Source organism: Sminthopsis crassicaudata, chromosome 1 (genome assembly GCF_048593235.1).
Source record: "Sminthopsis crassicaudata isolate SCR6 chromosome 1, ASM4859323v1, whole genome shotgun sequence".
NCBI classification, from domain to species: Eukaryota; Metazoa; Chordata; class Mammalia; order Dasyuromorphia; family Dasyuridae; genus Sminthopsis; species Sminthopsis crassicaudata.
In genome coordinates this window covers 426191815-426213741 of record NC_133617.1, presented here as the reverse complement: position 1 = coordinate 426213741, position 21927 = coordinate 426191815, and the positions used below count along the sequence as shown (strand labels likewise).

At 32.4% G+C, this 21927-nt stretch overlaps 1 protein-coding gene across 34 annotated transcripts in view; it reads right to left on the bottom strand.

Moving 5' to 3' along the window:
* The window catches only part of RBFOX1 (RNA binding fox-1 homolog 1), a 2692248-nt gene that overhangs the window by 113320 nt on the left and 2557001 nt on the right, over window positions 1–21927 (bottom strand). For 32 of the 34 annotated variants that reach the window (XM_074280466.1, XM_074280460.1, XM_074280467.1 and 29 more), the window contains 2 exons: window positions 9053–9196; window positions 3348–3401 (listed from right to left, as the gene is read on the bottom strand). In XM_074280466.1, the coding sequence (XP_074136567.1) occupies window positions 3348–3401; window positions 9053–9196 (198 nt within the window). The remainder of the gene's footprint in view (window positions 1–3347; window positions 3402–9052; window positions 9197–21927) is intronic. The other 2 variants (XM_074280462.1, XM_074280471.1) reach the window with 1 other exon arrangement.

Here is a 21927-nt window from a genome sequence, read left to right as displayed (position 1 = left end):
AATGTCAGAGAGTTGCTTAGAATGCCACAAAGCCAGAATTTTGGTAAAGGTAGCGATGGGATTAGAATCAGATCTTTCATTCTCCCTCTTAAGACCAGTTCTCTATTCATCATGCTGCACAGCCTTTCTTATATAAATAAAACTTGGTATATACTCTTGGTATAATAGCATACTCATTTAATACCAAAGGAATACCCCTAGGTGTAGCTTAAGTACATATCAGGAAATTATTCAGTCTGGCCCTCAACAAACTTCCTATTTTCTGACCAATTTCTGATACCAATGAGGACATGGTAATTTTTTATTTACTAAAATACATATTTTACTTTAAATAAGCTTCCATTCATCAAATCAGACTGATACTAAATATCAGTTAAAGGAAACTGAAATATCCCTAGGAGTATAAAATACTCCAACTTAGAAAGTTGCCACTGTTTTGTCTTTTTTTGTCAGTATTATGAAGGATCCTAATAAACTCACCTATAAGAGTAACTCTTTCCTTCGGGACATATTGAATGCCCTACACCCATTAAGAGAAGCTATTTTTAATGTTACCCAATTTAAAAAAAAAAAAAAGGAAGGTGTACATTTTGGGAGATGCAAATATAAATGGACTTATTCCTAAAGTTCCCAGTGACAGGCAAGTCACAGAGATGATGGTAGCCTTAAAAATAGAGACACCATTTTACTTTCTGAATTGCAAATGATATTCTTCTAATGCCCCAAAACACCTCAGAAAAAGCAGGCTTATGAATAAAAAGTGTTGTATGTATTTATACATAGCTAGATGTAAATGTATTTATGCTTATTTATAAACAAATGCATATACTGGAAAGAATGTAGAAAATGTTTTTTGTAAAAGTTTAAGAAATGCAATTCTTCAAATTTGGGCTTGGAAGAAAACCTGTAAAACTCTCAGGCTTTGATATTTTTTTCCAGCATGTTAAATAGGCCTAGATGAAAAAAAAATGCAAAAAGAAATAATTTATTCTGCTACTATAAAAACTTTCTGCAAGGCTTTTTAAAAATTTGAGATAAAAACAGGATTTTTTAAAGATCAGAGGTCATAATATTGAACTGCCAAAAAAGTCTATAAAACATTTTTCATGGTAGGCATATATAATTGTGTAAAACAAAAGAAGAGTAATAATGAACTAATTTCTCAATCATCCACACTAATAAGCATTAATTATACTAACACAGGGAAAAAGTACTACTTCCCCTAGGATTCTCTTCTATGCTTAATTTTATGTCTGTCTGGAAGGGAGATTGATAAATACTTACAACAGTAATGTCAAAGTCAAAGAGATATGAAGACCACTACTCTGCACATGAGAAAGTCCATGGGCTGCATGTTGACATAGTTTTAAAATGCAATATTATGTATGTTTTATTACACTTTTATTTATTTTGTTAAATATTTTCCAATTACATATTAATTATATAAATAATAATGCTGCTTGTGGCCTTCAGGCCACATCTGGCATCTCTGTCTTGGAAGATACAATTCCATAAAGGAATAATACTTTTTTTCTTCTTTAAGGGGTTAAACACAAAAGAGCTGACTGTGAACCACCATACTTAGAACCAACTGTTTTCAGAAATGTGTCTAAAATACAGCTTAAACCAAAACTCATTTCTGACTGTAGACCAAGAAGTATCATTAAAAAAAAAAAAAAAAAAAGGTTGTATTCCTTATATGATAGGTGATTTCTCACTACATAATTCATCAGTAGCCCCTAAATGTAAAGACAGGAAGTCTAAGGTTTGTATACATTTAAAGGCAATACAGCAATGGACAATAATTTGGTCTCAGAATTGAAAAAGGGGAAAACAGGCTAGAATGTCTTCAGGAAATTGCATAGTAATCTAAATGACCCTCTCACCTCCAGCTCATGTCTACAATAAAGACCCCTCTTTTTAACATTAATATATTTTTGATAAGGCTCCATTACTGTTAGTTGTAAAAGACTCTGGTCTCCAAATATTTAAAATGGTGGTGATCACTTCACAAGCAAGAAAGATGCTCATGTTGGGTGTGAAGAGGCAATGTCATATTACCAATGAAGTATTATAGTGCAGAAGCCTATTACTAAACAAGGAGAAATATGAATTGAAAAACCAGTAAAATAGTCATGTAGCAAGAACAAGAGATAATTTGATATTTAGCCAGTATGCTCCACTGATATACTAACACAATGTCAAGAAATCAGATATGTTGGGTGAACTGTCACAGATTTACATTGGATCCAGACAAAAAGTCTCACAGGTCAAGGTGGAAGGATGGGCTCACATTAATGACATCATAGACTCATTGTGGTATTTTACCATTTGGAAAAGAAAATAGGATTTTAAATTTCTAAAACTCTAAATCATAGCTTCTTCTTTACCACATTTCCTATTATGCTCAATAAATGCCTTATGCCTTGGAGGAAAGGTGAGAATATTAAAATTATATCCTTTCAAATTACAAAGATATCATTCAGTAAATTACTTAAATCATTTTCATAAATGGTATTATGATGATGTGATAGGAAGAGAATACCTGAAAAAAATTTTTTGCCTATTAGCTCCTCCTAGGAAAAACAGAACTAGGCATATGAGTTCACCACGATTCCAGGCACAAAGGAACTACCTGATTTTATGAACTGAGTGCTTTCATGGGAATGTGAAAACATATTGGAAAATGTAGGAAAAAAAATTAATGTAAAATGGGAATAGGAAATGTTCCCAAATACTTGCATCCTAAGAAAAACTTGCAAGGAGAAAAATAGAAGAAGCCTTCTTTAACAAATAATGACTTCTTACTAATACTAAAATATTCTATTATATTTTCAGTCCTCCAGAGAGATTATCCTAAACTAAGTTTCCTATGAAAAAAATTCAAAATATGAATCCATATAGTAAAAATTTGATTGTATTCAAAGGGTTGGTGTATTAGAAGTTTCTTTACTATCTAGGAAAAGAACTGCACTTCAATAATATGGGAAAAGTCACATTACAAAAAACTTTCTCATGAGAATGCCAACTCATTTTCATATAAACAGTCATCCCTAAAAGACAAAAATACATAAGCATAAACTATCATTATTTTAAAGCACAAATAATTTTCAATGAAAATGTTGACATATTCAGGTTTTTAAAAATCTACTTCTTACACATACTAAACTAGACCCAATAAATTTCACAATGTTTTGGAAACTGAGTAGCTCTCTAAAGCCATTTCCATTAAATTATACCTTAAACACATAACCATACTTTTATTACATCAGTGCAGTTGTTTCCCCCTTACTCATAAAAATGCTTTAAGTAACCTAAAATATCCTAGAATGAATTAGACAACTTACCTTTGAGCCTCGCTCATTAAAAATTATTTCAACATCTAAGATTTTACCAAATTGCTGCAAAGAAACAGAAATATATAAACATGAGCAAATGAAAGCATATCATGCTACACAAACTGGCAATTATTTCAGAGTATGAAAATATTTGTATATTAAAGTCATAAACTGTATTTAATACTCCACAGTTAAAGGGTATAATTAGCACAGAGAAGCAATTCAACCCAAACTGCTAAATTCCCATAGTATGAAATTCTAAGGCAGAATCTCTGGTCCAGTGTGGATGAGTTATATGCTAAGTAAATACAAACAAAATATTAATAATGTTAAGAATGGTTTAGTAGCACTGGCCTATTTCATTTTTCAGTGGGACAAAGTGGTTTTCAACTTTGGCAACTGATGTGCAGTATCCTGGTTCTTTCCACTGTGGTATACAATAATATTCAGAACAAGATGAAGATTACATAAAAGGGCCTGTACACATGAAGAAATATGAATTATACCAATGACCCCGGCCTTCCTCAAAATATGGTATAACTCTTATTTGTCTTTTAATATTCTCAAAAAAAAAGCAACTGCCATACTGAGATTTTTTTCAATATTATTAGAAATATAATTTTAAAAACTGTCAGAATAACTAAAATGGGGCTATATGACAATTCATTTTTTATCTATCTATTTATTTCTAAGACTTAGACCTAGAATAGATTTATTAGTGCTGAAAAACTTAAGAAATGCATATCTTGTGTGTGTTTGATCCACACTAAGAGAAGGGAATAATCAATAAAAAGTGACATAGATGGATAATATCAACATGGAGCAATGCTCAGATTAATTTCCTTTAGCTTCAAGACAATTCCCAATAAAATACTTTTTCTGACATTTTGCTCAGGAACCAGTTTATTTCTTGAGAAACACACCTGTTAGGAATATACTAAGTGACCAGAGAGAGTCATCCTGGAATTTAAGACCTAGTTCATTAGTTTAAAAGAGGGGAGGGGTGATGGCAGAAGATATACATGAATAAATGAAAGTTAACTATCCTCTTCATGATGATAAACAATATTCTGATCTTCAAATTATGACTGTTTTCCCTTATTTTTGCTTTCATTTTACTCCATTTGCCTTTTTCTATCCTACATAATATGGAGAGAGAGAGAGAGAGAGAGAGAGAGAGAGAGAGAGAGAGAGAGAGAGAGAGAGAGAGAGAGTAGGGAAAGTCCATTTAAGACTTAAAGAATAAATAAGATTTCACATGATCAGTGTACATTCTCTCTATGGAAGGAAGCAATAGGAAAGTTTAGAATAAAGTCAGCAAACCAAGTCAACTGGTTAATTACAAATCAAAATGATTCTAAAAATGGGAGGTGTAAACAATGCTTGGCAATGTATGATATAAAGTAGAGTGAAATTACAGACACACACACACAGTTTTACATATAGGTAGAAAATAAACCTGTTAAAAATAAATTACTCAAAAAATTAAGAAAGAAAAGTTTTAAATATAGGGCAAAATTAGGTAGAATATAAGTTATTTTATTCCAGAGATTGGGAGGCTCCTTCTTTTAAATGCAATTATACAAGATACTCACAAAAATGGATATTTTCAGATAAAGTAGCTATTGGCTTTGAAGAAGTGAATGATTAAGAAAATAAGAAATGTAATTTAAACTTTGAATATTGAAATTAACATTTCTTATATGTAGATTGAAAACATATCACAAGAATAACTTAGCCAGGAATAATACAATGAATATATTGATAATTTCAGAAGAGATAGTACTATAGTGGCCAATTGCATATATGACATTCTCAAAAGAAATGAAGGGAAAAAAAAGATTGATGTTGATAACTTTATGCAATTTGCAAATATATGAAGATCTTAGGTCCAGAGAACATTCTTCTTTTGAGTTTTTTTCAGTGTTCTGAATTCAACCAATGGGAATTTTGTCTTAATTATGATTCAGTTGTTTAGAATAAAGAATTTGGCTTTCAACAGGAAACTTGCAATTTTATTTGAAAGACTAACCTAAAGCCCTATGGTTTCCATTATTCAGACGCAGTCTATTTTTTTTTCCTACTTCCTACTAAGAATATAGAAAAGACACATATTGCTGCAAATTAATCTCAGGAGTGAGAGAATAGAAACAAATTTATTTATGGATGAAGAATAATAAAAATGTGCCCTCTACTTCCAATACACCAAATGTCATCTACTGGTAATTCTCTGTATGGACATGATGAAACTCCTGTTCTAAAACCAGGAGTCAGTAAAGACAAAACAAGTTAATTTGAGCAATAATGCTATACACCTGGTATAATATATGAGGGTACAAGAATGATACCCCACTCAAAATCTATAATATCTAGAACTGTTAGATAAATAGTGAAAGAATGATAGAAAGTTTAATAATGATATAAAGACAGCTGGCATATTTTCATCGTAAAGTGACACTATACAAGACAAAGGCAAAACTGGTGTTTGCTCAATAACATTTTATGATATATCTCAGATTCCATAAAAACATTCTGTTAAGTACTTCAGAACTTTATCTAAAATCTTCAAAACAAGGAGTAGAGGAAATATATATCAAGCAGCTGTAGATTGTCTTGGATCAAATTTTTTTTTCTGAAAAACTATATAAGATGATAAATCAATATGCCATTTTTAAAATAGAAAGTCTAAAGTTTAGTTTGCACATAATGACTAAGAAACAGAATCTTCTAGGCTTATGTGAATTCAAATACATGTATTTAATATCTAGTAATTCTAAGTGCATTAAAAATATCCAAAGAAATATACTTAAAATTAGATATTTGACAAAAACAGAGAAGAAGCTATCATATACATTTCTGACTAACAAAACAGTGGTTACAAGATGAAGTTTATAGGTTTTGAATGAGATTTAAAATAGAACATTTTCCCATATATAAAGACTTTAGCTTTAATAAGAAAAAATATATAAGGATGCTATTAAAGTAACTATTCAATTTTGAAACTATTCTCAGTAGTTTCTGAATATATCAAAGGTCAACTACAATCCCACAGTAATTATAGATGAGAATTACAAATCCGAAGAATAGAGTGAACTATAATTGAATCATTCTCTCTAAAATCAAAGAATTCTAGAATGAAACTTGAAAGATCAAGCTAGCTTTTCAAAGGTAAATAATGCTAAAGAAATTATAGTGTTCCAGAAGTGTGTGAAAAGTTGATGATACATTTAATGATTAACATTTCCTACCTGAAAGAAACATATGGCTTATGAATAGAATACATTGACAAAAAACATGTGTGGCCACATTAGGCCAACAAATGTTTCATTCAGAATCAATGTTCTCACTTTAACTCAACAAATATTTACTGGATGACTTCTATATCCACATCAACTATAGAGTATAAAAAACTTAGTGGGATAGAGTCCTTACCTTTCAGAACTTGGGTAGTTTGTTTGGAATGTGTAAGGAAACTCCCAAAAAAGGGAATATTATTTAATTCATTGTATACCAGAGATTAGTAAGTAAATCATTATTTCCACTACCTGCAACTCAATTCATTCTGGGTTTGACGATTGCTTTCTGCAGATGAAAGGAAGACTCCATTTGGTTTATACTAATGCAAATATAAGTTGAGCAAATTTTCTGGGCCAATTTTTTTTTTCCTTTTTACTTCTACTTTCACTCATTATGATACAAGGTTTGAAGGACCATTATCACCAATATTCAAATATTTTACCAATTTGACATCAGCCTATTTTAGGGTAACAAAGACTACCTACCTTTCAGGACATTAGTCAAAATGTATCACAAGACACCAAACTACCCTCGAGCTATTTTTTACTAGGTGGGCAAATATTTCATGACCCCTAAATAAATAGCCATTGTTAAGAAATAAAATCTAATAGACAGGTGTCTCTAGAACAAGCTCATATGTGTAAATATTGGTATTCCTCTAATACTTATCATTAAAATTGTCTCAATATTTAAATATATTTAACTTCCATTTTAATGTGAACTGTTAATCTTTGGCTTGAAATTACTGAGACTTTTGTGCTTTGGAGGGAATGAAAGGAGTTAAAGTTTTTACCAAATGAGAGATAAGGAAGTGTGTGTATATACCTGCTCCTTTAAAATATCAGAATTCAAGTCTGGATTGTTTATATTTGGGTTGCATATTCTGTTGTGCCAAGTATAGGTTAATGAAATATCATATAGGTATATTAAGAAAAAACAAACAAACAAATCTTAGAGTTATTTAGATTGGATGATATTTCCTCACTTTATAAGAATTATAGAAACACTTCTATCCAAATTCTTCCATTACTCTCTTTGCATTCTTCCTTTTATTTCAATTTTTATAAGGGAGTATCAATAGTAACTAATGGAGGCTTTAAAGGCAAACAAAAAGGTATATTCCTCCTGACTAGCAGGAGAGAAAAGCCTATTTTTTCATAATTGTTCTGTAGTAGGCCAAATTTGGCAACTATAGCTACTAAAAGACTGATGCTATCATGCAGTCATGCTTATATCCTTAGGGGTACTAAGTTACTGGAAAAGTGTACAGGGGCAGAAATAATAATAGCTCCCTACTGTCCACAACTCAATGAATACATATGCTTTACCTTTCAGGGCCTTTACTATAGCACTCTCTGATGGAAAAGGAGCTTCCATATATTTAGGATACCTCTTCTTTAATGGGGTCTAATGATTATTTGTTCAAAATAGAGAAAGTTTAAGAAATTACTATTGCCAAATATCTTTCCATATACCTGACAAATAAGTTTATATTCAAATTTATTCTAGGTGGACATCTCTGAAACACTTGTTCTACTTCAAAAAATAGTGTTCCTAAAATAAAGGCAAATCCACATAGCTCCATCCCCAATTCTTAAGATTTATCCACATTTCAGCATTTTAGCAGAATAATATATTACCCTATAAATCTCTAATGTTCCTTCTCTCCTAAGTAGAAAGATAAAGTACTTAGGTAACTATAATGAATCTTTTACTTTTCTTTGTGACTACCAAGAAGAACATTTATTATTAATCCTAAAACATATAAATAGATAGAGATATTAGACATATCTATATTATATAAAAATATATGTGTATATATATATATGTATATATACACACACACACACACACACATGGGTAATACCTATATATCTTAATCATCATATCATAGTTATATGACTATGATATACTTATATTCATCTCACAAATTCTCTTTTAGTCTTTTAGAGCTTTTTTGTTTGTTTGTTTTAAAGTTGGTGAGATTCAGGGCCCCAACATGACATTTGGGGATGCCCAGGATACAGATGGTAATCCCTCCCCTTCTATCCCCCTATCTAGCTATTTACATTTTAAAGTGCTCCATAAGGATTTCTACAGTCCCATTATATCAAAATTCCTTCATGCAAATTCAGTTTGATATTAATTTTTTTTTCTTTTGATACTAATGTTCCTTATAAAAGGAACATCTGGTTGACTCTCAAATGAAGGGGAATGTGTGAGAAATGAAAGAGAAGTGCCTAAGGGAACCAAGCCAAGGCCCATGGGAAACATGAAGGTTTTGTAGCATCTAGGCCTGAGCCTAAGAACACTTTCTGTTGAAAGGAACCCTTATGCTTCCTAAGTATCATGTAGAAAAGGCACTTCTGGGAGGGTGGGAGTGCTTCTCCAAAAAATGAATAAAGGAACATACTTACCCCAAACATTTGTCTGAGGTCTGGATCCCGGAATCTGAAGGGGATATTTGAGACATGCAGCCGTTTGGGCTGTGATTTGTTTTCTGTGTTTTCAGAAGGTTGTGTCTGAGGCTGGCCGTCAGTCTGTGCTGCATCATCTGTCTGCTAAAAGAACAAAAGAGAAACAAAGTAAAAGAGGTCTTCAGTGTACTTTTAAGTCTAATATCTATTTTCCATGTCACCACATAATGGGTGAGAGAATGAGTCAAGGAAAGGTCTTCCTTAGTTATAAAAGAGAAAAGGATCTGTTGGCTTTGTTCAATCCAGTTTTAAATGTCTAAGGATGTGCCTATATGAGTCTGCTCAAATAAAATATTAACTAAATTCAACTGAGGGTTGAATTGAAGAGGAGGGAGAATTGAACCAGTTGTTTGGCACTGCATATAAAAAAGCTGACCAACTGAATTAAGCATTTAGACAATGCTATAAATATCTTATAAGGCAAAACCCTATAAAAGTAGGATAAATATATTTGCAGTAACATATAAAAAGAATGAAATCTCACCCACTTCATGTAGCCCCTTAGATATAGAAAATACAGAAGGAAAGGAAGACATTTTTGCTATGATGATTTTTATTAAATCTGCTCTTTGATCATTTTTATATGAACTTTTAAAACCAGAAAGATTTTTATATATTTTAATTCACTTGCTTTGGAGATATACTTATTAAGTAAGGCACCTTCCTGAGGAAGTTCATTTGATCTGGAGCTATGAATTTTCCAGAGTTTGTTAACAGAAATATAATCTTATTTTAAAAGTAAAATATAAGCAGAATTAAATAGATAATCTTCCACAGGAAATTTTCAAAAAAGTATCACTCATAACAAAGTGCCATCTTCTTCACAAAGCCTCAATGATTTCCCTTCTATTTCCCTCTTTTCAAAAACTGTATTTATTAATTTTTCATTTTTTTCTACTTCCATAGGTACATATTTTTTCCCCTACTAGAATGTAAACTCATTGAAGACTAGATTAACTTCTGTTTCTGTATTCTTGGCATTTAGGCCCACAGGGAGTAAGGAGGTGCAGTAGATCAAACATCAGGCCAAGAGTCAAGAATATTTGAATTCACATGTAACCTCATAAACTTACTAGGTAAATGTTGAAAATTATTTTTACATGTATTTAGAAAAAATAAAATATTATGAAAATTTAAAAAAAAATAAAGAAACTTACAAACTCTGTGATTCTGGGCAATCCATATTTTGTTAGTTTGTCTCAGTTTCCTCTTCTGTAAAATGAGCTAGAGAGGGAATTGGTAAACCATTCCAGTTTCTTTGCCAAGAAAACCCTTGATGGGGTCAGAAAGTCAGACATAACTGACAACAAAGTCCCATATCTGGAGCACAAGCAATTATTAAATGTTCATTCATTGATACAATTTGATATATTTCTAATTATAGCCATGTAACCATGGCTTATCCATAGATGTCACTTTAAAATGTTCTTTTGTGATTCACTAATTTATATCTAGAATTCAAATTCCTCTGGGGATAGTACAGAGGTCCAGGAACTCATCAAGGTTGTTAAAAGATCCAAAAGGAAGATTTCCTCTGTGACCAGCAATTTCTATCATGAGTGACCTTTTCATTTTGCTTAAACATGGAGAACTATTTAAAGCAATAACCCCAGCTGACATTACTTGTCTCTATGGGGTTAGCTTTTTCTGACTCCACCACATTCTTTCTTCCAGATAATCAAAAGAGAAAGAGATTACTGTTGTGTATGACAAAGCCTTAATTAAGTATTTTTCTATCTTGGATGAAGTCTACAAACTACATCCAAGGTAAATGGTAGAAAAACAGATGGTTATTATGGATGGATAAGGAAAGAGGCTGTGGTTCTTCCAAAATCCATGAATAGGTAGAGGAAAACATTCATCCCTGCTTGAGATCTAGGAAGTTACTATTATAACTGATTCTTGCTAAATATGCACTAAGCTCAGTCGTTTCTTTATCAGTATAAGACCATGAGTACTATTAACACCCTCTAAATTTGGTGCTGTGTAGCAAAGTACCATTAATCCCTCCCCCCATATACTACTAACATTTCTGATTAAGATTGTCTTTGATACATATCTCTTCTTTTCCAAGCCAAAAAAAAAAAAAAAAAAGTAACTTTCTATTCTGATCCTACATGGTAGAGAAAAGACCCTATCTATGCCCTATGCTTCTAGTAAGAGGTGTTCCTTGAACAATAAATGACACTATTTCTCTTAGCAGAACTCTTAACAAGCTTCAGATTTTTACAAACTGACTCAGTAAGAAAGATTCTCAGAAAGAACTTCTATCTTGTATCAAAGACCAGTTGAACAATGTAAACAAAGCTTTCAAACATTTTTTTTTTACAAACTGACTCAGTAAGAAACCTATTCTCAGAAAGAACTTCTATATTGTATCAAAGATCAGTTGAACAATGTAAACAAAGCTTTCAAACAGGGATTTAAATCATTTCAAAGTAACAGCTGAGTCTAATTTAAGAAGAAGGATGGAAAGAGAAAACATTAGGTTAAAAAAAAAGTCTAAAACCTTATCCTACTTAGAGTGGATATAGATATGTAAATATAGATCACTCTAGATATAGATGTGTGTGTATAAATGTAAAATAGCCTATCTAATTATATAATAAGAGCTTTAAATGTAGCATTTAATAGTTCCTCTGAAGAATAGTTAAGAAGAAAGAATAAACAAGTATTGGAAACCCAGACTTTTTTGATTTCCTATCTCCCCCAGTCTGATGTTAACCAACCAAGCCTCTAGAGTTGTGGAAAGTATTTTACTTGGGGGACTAAAGGTACTGAAGTTACAGCTTTGTTGTAGAAAACAAGATCTCCTTGAGGACAAAGGGAGATGCCCATTTCTTCCTGGGATGAGGCCATTAGAGGCAACTTTTCTCTAGGGGAAGAATGTCATAAATGAAGTGAAGGCAAAGAATTAAAAAGTATTTTTCAGAAGTACTGCCTAAAGAAAGAAATTCATTGTAGTTGAGACCACCAGCACTAACCCCTTGAAAATTTCATTTTTCCTACTGGTAATATGCTCACTGGTGATGCTGATTTGAGAAAACTACCTTGAAATCCTTCATTAGTGCAGTGCCGGGAACATAGTAAGCACTTAATAAATGTTTCTCATTCATTCATTCTTCACCCATCCATTCATTCATTTGAAATTACTACTTAACTACAAATTAAAATGGCTTATTTCCCTTTCTGAGAAGAGGACTTACTTGCATTTAAATTTTACCACAACTGCAGAATGTTTCAGTTTAATAAACCTAATTAGGAATTACAGAGATTATGATTAAACATATTAAATGATTAATAGCATTATGTCACTCATGTGAAAATTAAAATTAATCATCTTTAGTCAAACAGTACTTTGGAGAAATCTTTGTGTTGTTTTCTTTGATAAAAACATACAACGCTTAATTAATCATTTCGTAACACGCATTTGTACAAGTGTCCGTGAGTTAGCATATATGAATACCTGTGTGTATGGCATAAGCCAGAAACTGGTGAAGAAAGAACAGAAAATTGCTCTAAGAGATTATTGTGTATATTTTTGAGTTTTCTGCTTTGGTTGTGTGTGAGTGTCTAAGGGTATTGTGCTGCTATGGCTTTTTTTTTTTCCTATGTATTTTACATAAGAATAAATTCAGGAAAAAAATCAGAATTCAATGTCACCACATAAAAGGAAATCTCATTAACTCATAGAAGGACTCTGTCCTCAGGTGGTTGATGTATTTTTGCTGCATAAGAATACAATGCTCAGCATAACTACAAACTAATGCTGGTTTGAGAAAAAAAATCTACCATTTCTTACACCTAGAAAATTTCCTTATGATATTCTGAGGGTATAGTTTTAATAGGAGTATATTTTTATTTGTTTGTTGCTCTTGTTAGTTTAGGAAATTACCCAAGAGTAGCCCTTGACCATAACCCTAATCCTAAACACTTACTTCCTATTACTTCATTATACACTTGCCCTTCTAAAGTCAATGAAAACTGAACTCTAGAAAAATACTCTAAATTACCACTAGAAAAAGAAATGATCATTAAAAACAACTCAGAGATTTTAACACTTTATACCATAAAAACAGAAGAGATGAAAAGAGTTACCACTTGGAGACTGTGAGAAGCCAAGCATACTAAAATCACTGTGCTTAAAAAAACTATGAATTTTAAAACCAACATGTGACCATTTCAATCTAACAAAGATTAAGATGGAATATGAAATTATATATAAAATTATATGAAAGTAAGAATTTTCATGAAAATTATGATTTCATAGCACTTTCTCTTTCTTTCTTAAACCTGCTGATGTTTTTAAACTCCCAGCTGCAACCTTACCATGACAGAAGGAAGGAGCCTTAACATGTAAGTGAGTCCAAAGAAGTGTCATCTTTTTGCAAAGGCTTAACTATATGTTCCTAAATAAATTTGTTACAAAAAAATTTAACCTTTATATTACATAAAATATAATATTAATAAAATTGTCCTCCTTGTCTATCCCCTTCTCTTGCTCCCCTCTGTGTATTTTTAAATGCTTTATGGTTTGCAAAGTGCTTTACAAGTATTATCTCATTTTATCTCACAATAATCTCATGTAGGTACTATTACACAGCTGCACACAATTACACACCATTGCATGGATTAAGAAACTGAGGCAAACAGGTTAAGTGACATGCTTTGGGTCACACACTTTGAAAGTGACTTCAGGTCCAACACTTTGTTTCCTATAACACCTAGCTCCTACTCAAAAGGGGAAATATGTCATATAGAAATATTTTACTTTATACAATATACTCCAGAAAAGTTTCATGTAAATGTAAACTTATCAAAAATTTATTAAAGTTTATTATTTAGAGTATCTCAGAAAAACAAAGAATCATGTGTTCAAAAAAATCATTTCTTTGTTTTCTTGGATTTCTATATCTTTGATTCTTCAAGCAAGGCACATTTAAATTATTAAGTTAATCTTGATTTAAATGAATATGAATAATATTAAATGACAATTTTGTGTAAAATCAAAAATTTTTGGTCTATTTTGTATATGGAAATTTTCTTTACAATTGAGGCTTGCTAAAATCAGAATAAAAACATCAAGAAATTTAATTTTCAAAAGGAAAAAATGACTTGCCCAATGTTGTAGATGTTAAGTGGAAGAACTATCCACAAACCTTTGTGGACAGAATTTAAATAAGGATTAGGGAAAGACCATGAGTCCAGAGTTCAAATCCTATTTCTGCTATTGACTACAATGTGTTCCCTTTGGCAAATCAATTTTGCTGGACCAAGTGAAGTGATTCAAATCAATTATTTTCAATGTCTCTTACAGGGCTAAACCTCTCTTTTCTATAAGAAAAGAAAGCACAATCTTGTGGATTGGCACTGGAAATGTAAGAATTTTCATAAAAATCATGATTTCATAGCATTTTCTCTTTATTCTTTAAACCTGCTGATGTTCTTAAGCTTCCGGCTGCAACATTACAATGACATGAGGAAGGCTCCTGTACATGTGAGTGGGTCTATAGGACTGTTGATCTTTCTGCAAAGGCTTAACTAGAGGTTTCTGAATAAGCTCATTACAAGGGCAATGCCTTTTCTTGCTTTGGTCCAGTGATAAATCCCTATCAGGATCTGAAATGTTTGCTGCAGGTATTTCTTAATAAACAAACTCCCCAGATACTTCTCTGTGTTATCAATGCTAAGAAAACACCGCTGGCTTTAATCTCCTGAAGATCACTTAGTGCCTTCACAAGGACTTTAATAAAGAGCTGGGGGCCTCCTCTCTGTCCATAATCATTCCTAATTCAATGAATAGCTCAGAGCTACCCAAAACTAATCCCAGTGAAATTGGATTTAGGCATCGACCAATCCAGCAGTGACTATATCAAAGGATGAATGCAGTCTTATAAAAAATATGTGCCTTTTGGCTGCCCCTTTTAATTTTTCCCTTCTTTCTTTGCTTACCTCTCAAGTTCACCATGTCTATCATTCTAGTTATTTCTTGATATTTAAATTTTCCTTTAGCCACGTCTTGATTTTGTATTGAGATAAAGTATGGCTAGGCGCTAGAATGAAGATTTGATTGTTCTGGGTAATTCCTATTTGCACAAAGTCTTTCTTTTGTGGAAAGTGAGTGCCATTTCTGCAACTTGAAGTCTAAAAGAGTTGAGTAGATAATTTAGAATTTATGGGACTTGCTCAGAGTTACAGAGTCAATAGGTGTGGGAAAAAAATCAAAGTTGAAGCCATGTCTTCCTCTCTCTCTCTCTCTCTCTCTGTGGTCCTCTCTTATCTCCATCATACTGTCTCTCTAGATCTTCTTTTGATTGTCATCACTTAAATCATATGAAAAATTTGGGTTAAGGTTTGGGAAGCAGAAGAGACTGTGGCATAAAGTTAATGATATGAAAGCCTTGTTTTTTAGTTTTGATACTGCTTATTCAGGGAACACTGGCTCCACTACTGCCTTTAAGACAGTCAGTGTGAATTAGTTAAATATCATATTCTAGGGTGGATAAAGGTCAGGAAACTGCAGCTACATGTAAATAAAAGAATGAGTGGTTCAAAAGGGACAAGATGCCATTATCAACCAAAAAAACTCCAAAAGAATATCCACATAGAGAAGGATCTCACTGCTCGCTGCTCATATGTTACTTGGGCTGGGGACAGAGAAGAGATTCTGCATCTAGGACGTTAAATATATTGAAATAAAAAAAGAGCAGGAACAGAAAACAGTTTATTTTACAACTGCATATTTTTTACTATCTCCAATTCCGCCATTAGTCTCCTAAAAACCCAAGACATAAGAAGCTAATGGAACATTATTTTCCCCACCATTAGCCTATTGAATATTTAGTATTGTATCTACACTACAGACTTGTTTTTCCTTTTATGTACAAGGTTCTTAAAAGTGATAAATAAAAAGTGTATTTTTGAAAAGCCAGCTGTTTTTTCCTCCTACACCAATCAAGTTATTTCTCTGAGAGAAAAGCTTGTGAATGTCTTCTAGGCATTATTTGATTAAGTTGACAATATTATGTGAGCAATGGTTGAGTACCCACTGTGCTTTACTTTTGACCAAATTGATTTGTGTAATGAACACTTGTTCAGTCTCTTCTCTAAGCTTGAATAGGGCTCTTGATTTAACCAGTAATGCTGGAAGCCAAGTGAATTTACAGCGCCCACAGTCACTCTCTCTCAATCTGGAGAGAATAGCAAGAGCAGTACATGAGCAAGCATAATTCAATCCATTGGGCTATAAGCTCAGAAAATAATATCATAGAGCTCTGCAATATACCTATTTGATTTGATTTGTAAACCTGATAAAAAAGCAATCGAGAAAAGTTCAGGGAGAAAAATATATATGTTCTAAGCAAAAATGTAACCATATTGAATGTGTACAAAGAACTGAAAAAAAAAAATCATGCATACTAAATCAACTTCATACCTTGCTTAGACAATATTGTGCATTCTCCACTTAAAATGAAGTAAGATTGTGAAAATTCATTTTCCATTTTAAAAAAAAAATGGAGCCTTGGGAAAGAATTAGACCTAAAGTTTGACATTTTTGTAGAATGCTACTTCAAAATTTACTACCAAAGAAGATTCACCATGGAGATTCACTTGATTTAACCCCCTCCCCTCCATTTCAGCTCTCTTGGCAAACAAATGAATTAATCACAATGCTTTTGATGTAGTTAATATATTATTTCCCAGCTCTGTAGCAATGGCTTTACAGACATGTGTTATATAATTTTAAAATATATCCAGTTATGCAGATCTATGAGAAACACTTGCAATGACTTAGTCAGTGGGAGAGATGGTATAGAACAAAGGGCAAAGAATCCTAGGTACCAGGTATCAGAAAAGGATAAATAATTAAGTAGTCTTGTCAGAGTAGTTGCTAACTGACACAATGGAATAAAGGTAGTCACTATGGTGTCTCCTATTTCTATGTTTTTTTTTTCACTCAATAGGCATGTTCTAGAGAGAATATTGGTGAGAAAAAGATCAAAAAGCTTAGATGGCCTTTAATGAAGTTTCAAACTATTCAGATCAAGGTTCCTTCTTCCTTAAGAGAAGGAAAACAAGGTAACAAAAGTTGTTTTTCCTAGATTTCATCTGGTGCAAGTGACTTTCTCTAAGGTCAAGGGAAGAACAGTGTCTTTGAACCAAGTCCTGCCTCAGGTGAATCCTTTCCCAGTTCCATATTTAGCCTACAAAGATGACTAGGTAAATTCTCAATGAAATATTCATTATTCCAGGTTAGTAGTAATATTAGAGGCTTCTCTGTTAATTTGGGTTAATCAAATGCTCATTATACTAAGTCCTGTGGCAAGGGGAGCTTTGTAGAATTTTTTTGCCTCAGTTCTATCATAATCTCATAAGAATATACAACTGAAAGTCATTTTTCCATCTTTTAGGAGCAACAGCAAAATAAACTTTGTGTGCTCCCCAAGGGGGAAAAAAAAAACTGTAATGAAAATTTCCTCAGCTTCTTAAAGCTAAGTAATTCTGACAGCAATTCTGACAGATTAAAGAACTCAAAAAGTAAATGTCTTACCATTATAATAGCATAGAATTAGTTCATAAAAGAGCAAGACCTACTGAGCTAGATCTTCCGAAATACAAGGTGGATGATATTGCTTCTGCTTTAACATGATGTTTTTTTCTGCTTTCTTTGTACTACTGTTGAGTATTGGCCTGGATTGCCTGGAAAATCCCAGAGTAAAGCACCAATGCCTCCCACATCAACCATAAACTTTGTATTCTTATGAATAAAGAAAATGGAATGGATTATCTAAATTTCAGACTGGAAAAAACTAAGACTGGACCAACTTTATATCTCAATAGAAAAGAATTTAAATCCAGTTGGTTCTCAACTCATCCAGAGAAATAGATTCTTAGAACAATAAGATGTGTTTTGCCTTGGTTCTTTTGATAAAAGGGCCGGGCATCCATTTCTGGTGTAATTTCTTTAAAGAAGAAAAAAAAAATACAAAAGGCATTTCCTGAAGCAGTAAGTCATTTGCTCTACAAAATAAATTATATATGAACTTGCCCTAGAAGTAGATGGGAATTTTAGAAATGTGTGATCAATCTATTAATACAGAAAGTTTCTATTAGCCTAAAGACTTGGTATAACACATTTCAGTTGTCAAGGCTGTTTTTAACAAACACTAGTAAAAGGTATTCAATCATAATCCATTCCATACTTGCATGGACTCTGGAAATCTAATGATCTGCTTCACTAAAATCAAGGTACACACATTCTTTTACAGAAGCTGAAACTTCAATATCCAAACCATAGATTGAAAAAAAAAATTGTCTTCAAAAATATGTCTGTAGTCAGTGAAATTGTAGTCTTTGTTGTAATCATTTGAATATCTTTAAATATATATATATATATATATACACATATATATGTGTGTGTGTGTATACTAGTAATTTTTTTAACAGACAGATTTAGAATCTTACATGGAAAGACAATCTGTTACACGCAAATGTTTTCTTAATGAAGATTATGACTAAGCTACTATAACTAAAAGGAATTAGTTTTCACCACTTTTATCTGTCAAATATAAGAACACAGCTATAAACACAATTTGGTCACAGATAATTCGTAAAGAAACATGGATTTGTGGCAAGATTTCCATTCAATTTTCTTTAGGATTGTCATTCTTTTGAAAAATATCTCTAAATCTTCCTTCTCCCTATAATGCCTCCCCTATTCTTATGCCCCGTCCTGAGTTCTGCATATTATTTTGTAAGGCTACCATGTTTTCCTTTGGTATCATATATCTATACTGCAAATCACTATACATTAGGTTTTATACATTGGTATGCTTCAGTCATTTAATTCTATCTCTTAAGCATATGACATAAAAACATGTTTTAATTAAAGGAAATGCTGAAAGCAGAGATATTTAGCCTAGACTCAGAAAGCTTGAGTTCAAATCTTGTATCTGCTACTTATTAGCTATGTGCAGCCAGGCAAATAATTTCAACATTTTAAACATCTATGGGAGTTGAACTAGATGATGTCTAAGTAATATCTGATTTTTTTCCCTCAGTCCTAATTCTATCTGCTATATTTGACACTGTTAAATATTTCTTCCTGAATTTTCTCTTCTCTCTTGGTTTTCCTGACATCACTCACTTGCTCTGGATTCTACATGAATGATAGTTCTTTCTCAGTTTCTTTTGCTGGATTATTAGCCTCATCACGCCCCATAATTGGAGGTGTCTTAGGATTCTGTCCTGAGTTGCATTCCCTTCTCACTGTATCCTACTTCCTCTGGTGATCTCATCAGTTCCCATGGATTTAATTACCCTCTCTATAATTATAATCTTCAAATATTCTTATCCTTCCCCAAACTCTTTATGGTCCTTTAATCTCCTGTCTCCACCTGCTTTCAGATCTCTAATCTCTTATGTCCAACTGCCTTCAGATGTCCAGTAGGCATCTTAAAGTCAAAATGTCCAAAGTGAAACTCATTACTTTCTCCTTTCTCTTCAACCCAATGTCACTGGCTTTCTGCTATTCTTAAACATTTCGTTTCTCAGCACTGAGCATTTTTTCTGACTATCACACATATATGGAGTGTTCTCCTCTCTCCTCATCATCATGTACTGGCTTCCTTTAAGTCTCAACTAAAATATCTCTCTTCTACATGAAGTCTTTCCTAACCCTTCTTGCGTCTTTCTTTTCTTCCTAATTCCCTATTTATCTTGTACATAACTTGTTTGTATATATATTTGTTTCCATGTTGTTACCCCTATTAGACTGGAACATTTTTAAGGGCGGGGTTTGTCTGTGGCCTCTATTTGCATCTTCAGAACTTAGCACAATGCCTGGCATATAGTGAATACTTAATATATGTCATTAACTATTATGTCTTTTTTGATAATATTTTCAGTTCTATGGGTTTAACACTCCTATGCAAATGACTCCCAGATCTATTTATGGAACCCTATTCTTTTTCCTTGAGTTTCAATCCTATATTACCAATTAACTTTGGGATATTTCAAACTGGATGTTCCAGAGACATATTTCCATGTCAAAAATTGAAATCATTATCATTCTCCCTACACCCTCTACTTTTCCAAACTTTCCTCTGTCTTTGACATCATTCTTCCAGTACCTCAGATTCACATTCTCAGCATTATCTTTGATATTTTGTTCTTCTTCATGCACCTATCCAATCAGTTGTCAAATTGTTTCCTCACTTCAAATCATCTTTTACATCCAAAACCCTGCCTCTCTACCCACATTGCTACCATCTTAATTAAGTCTTTCTTCTTCTCTTATCTAAATTACTCCCTTATGCAATCAATTCCAATGCCTTACCTTTGTCCAATGAATAAAATATAAACTTCTGTTTATATATGTATATATTTTCTGTTTTATTCTGGTTTAGTTTTTATTGCCATACATAACATGGCCCTAGTCTCAATAAATTTTATTAGCCCAAGCACAGTGAAATCAAACTGAACTGCCCTTCTCTCTCTTCTTCAGTTACATTTCTCCATTTGTTTCCCTGCCTTTAATTTAATTTTTCCTTCTTAGGCCTGGAATGCACTACCTTCTTATTTCTGTCTCTTGAGCGTATATTTATATATCTTGTATTTGTCTCCTCAGAATACAAACTTATTAGGATTTGGGATCACCTCATTCTTTATATTTTTCTCCCTAGCATCTAGTCTACAAACGTTTGAACTAAGGAGGTATGATATAAAAGATTAGAATGCTGGCCCTGGAGTCAGAGAGACCCAAGTATAAATCTAGCCTCAGAAACTTACTGTGTGACTCTGGGCAAGTCACTTAAGTTTTTCTGCTTTATTTTCATTATATGTATAGTGGAGATAATAATATAGCACCTACACTTTATAATGATCATGAATATTAAATTAGAATATTTGTAAAATGTTTTGCAAATCTTAAAGTGCAATATAAATGCTAGATATTGATATCATTATTACCTGATCCTTAATGGACACTAAATTAATATTTTCTGATTTCTGGTTGATATAATAAAAAGAACATTTTACTAAGAGCAAGAAGACAGAAGACCAAGGATCTAATCTTATCTTTTCAATTTATTAATTTATGTGATCTTGGACATATCAAAAATTCTTTGAGTCTAAAACTATTCCCTTTAAAATGGCAATACTTTTATTCATTATCTCATAAGACTATTATAAAGGTGCAGTAAAATAACTTTTGTAGCTTTGTGAATTATAAAGTACTAATTGCTTTTCCCCTGGGGGGGTATGCTAGCAAAAGTTAAGTAATTTGGCTGGAATTGGTATGTAGAATATATCCCTCCCCCACAATATGTTTGTAAATAATCTTTATTATTAGTTTTTTCTCCATCTCTTACTCAAGTCTAAGCAATCAACAAACAATAATCCAAACCTTGATTTGTTTAATCTGCATACTTCTAGGCATAAATGCTCATACTGGAAATTAAATAATTGGTTTTATCCAGTACAGCCAGAGTAAACTGATCCTATTCCATTTAAAAGCAGTTACTTAACTTTTAGATAAGAATAAGTCCAGATTTAATTATCAGAAGCAGGTTTGAACAATGCCTTGAATCTATCAAAGGCACTGGATAAGATATTTAGCCCTTGACAAACTTTTACAAAAGAAGGAGTTATTTCAGAAATGGAGAACACAAGGGTTTGCCTAAAGAGAAAGGAGTGAAGGAGACACCTAGAGCAGAGATGGAAAGCATCAAGGTTTGGTTCAATTGAAAGAAGAAAAGATAGAACTGAATTATTCCAGAAAAGGGAAATATTTAGAATGATTTCTGATTAGCCCC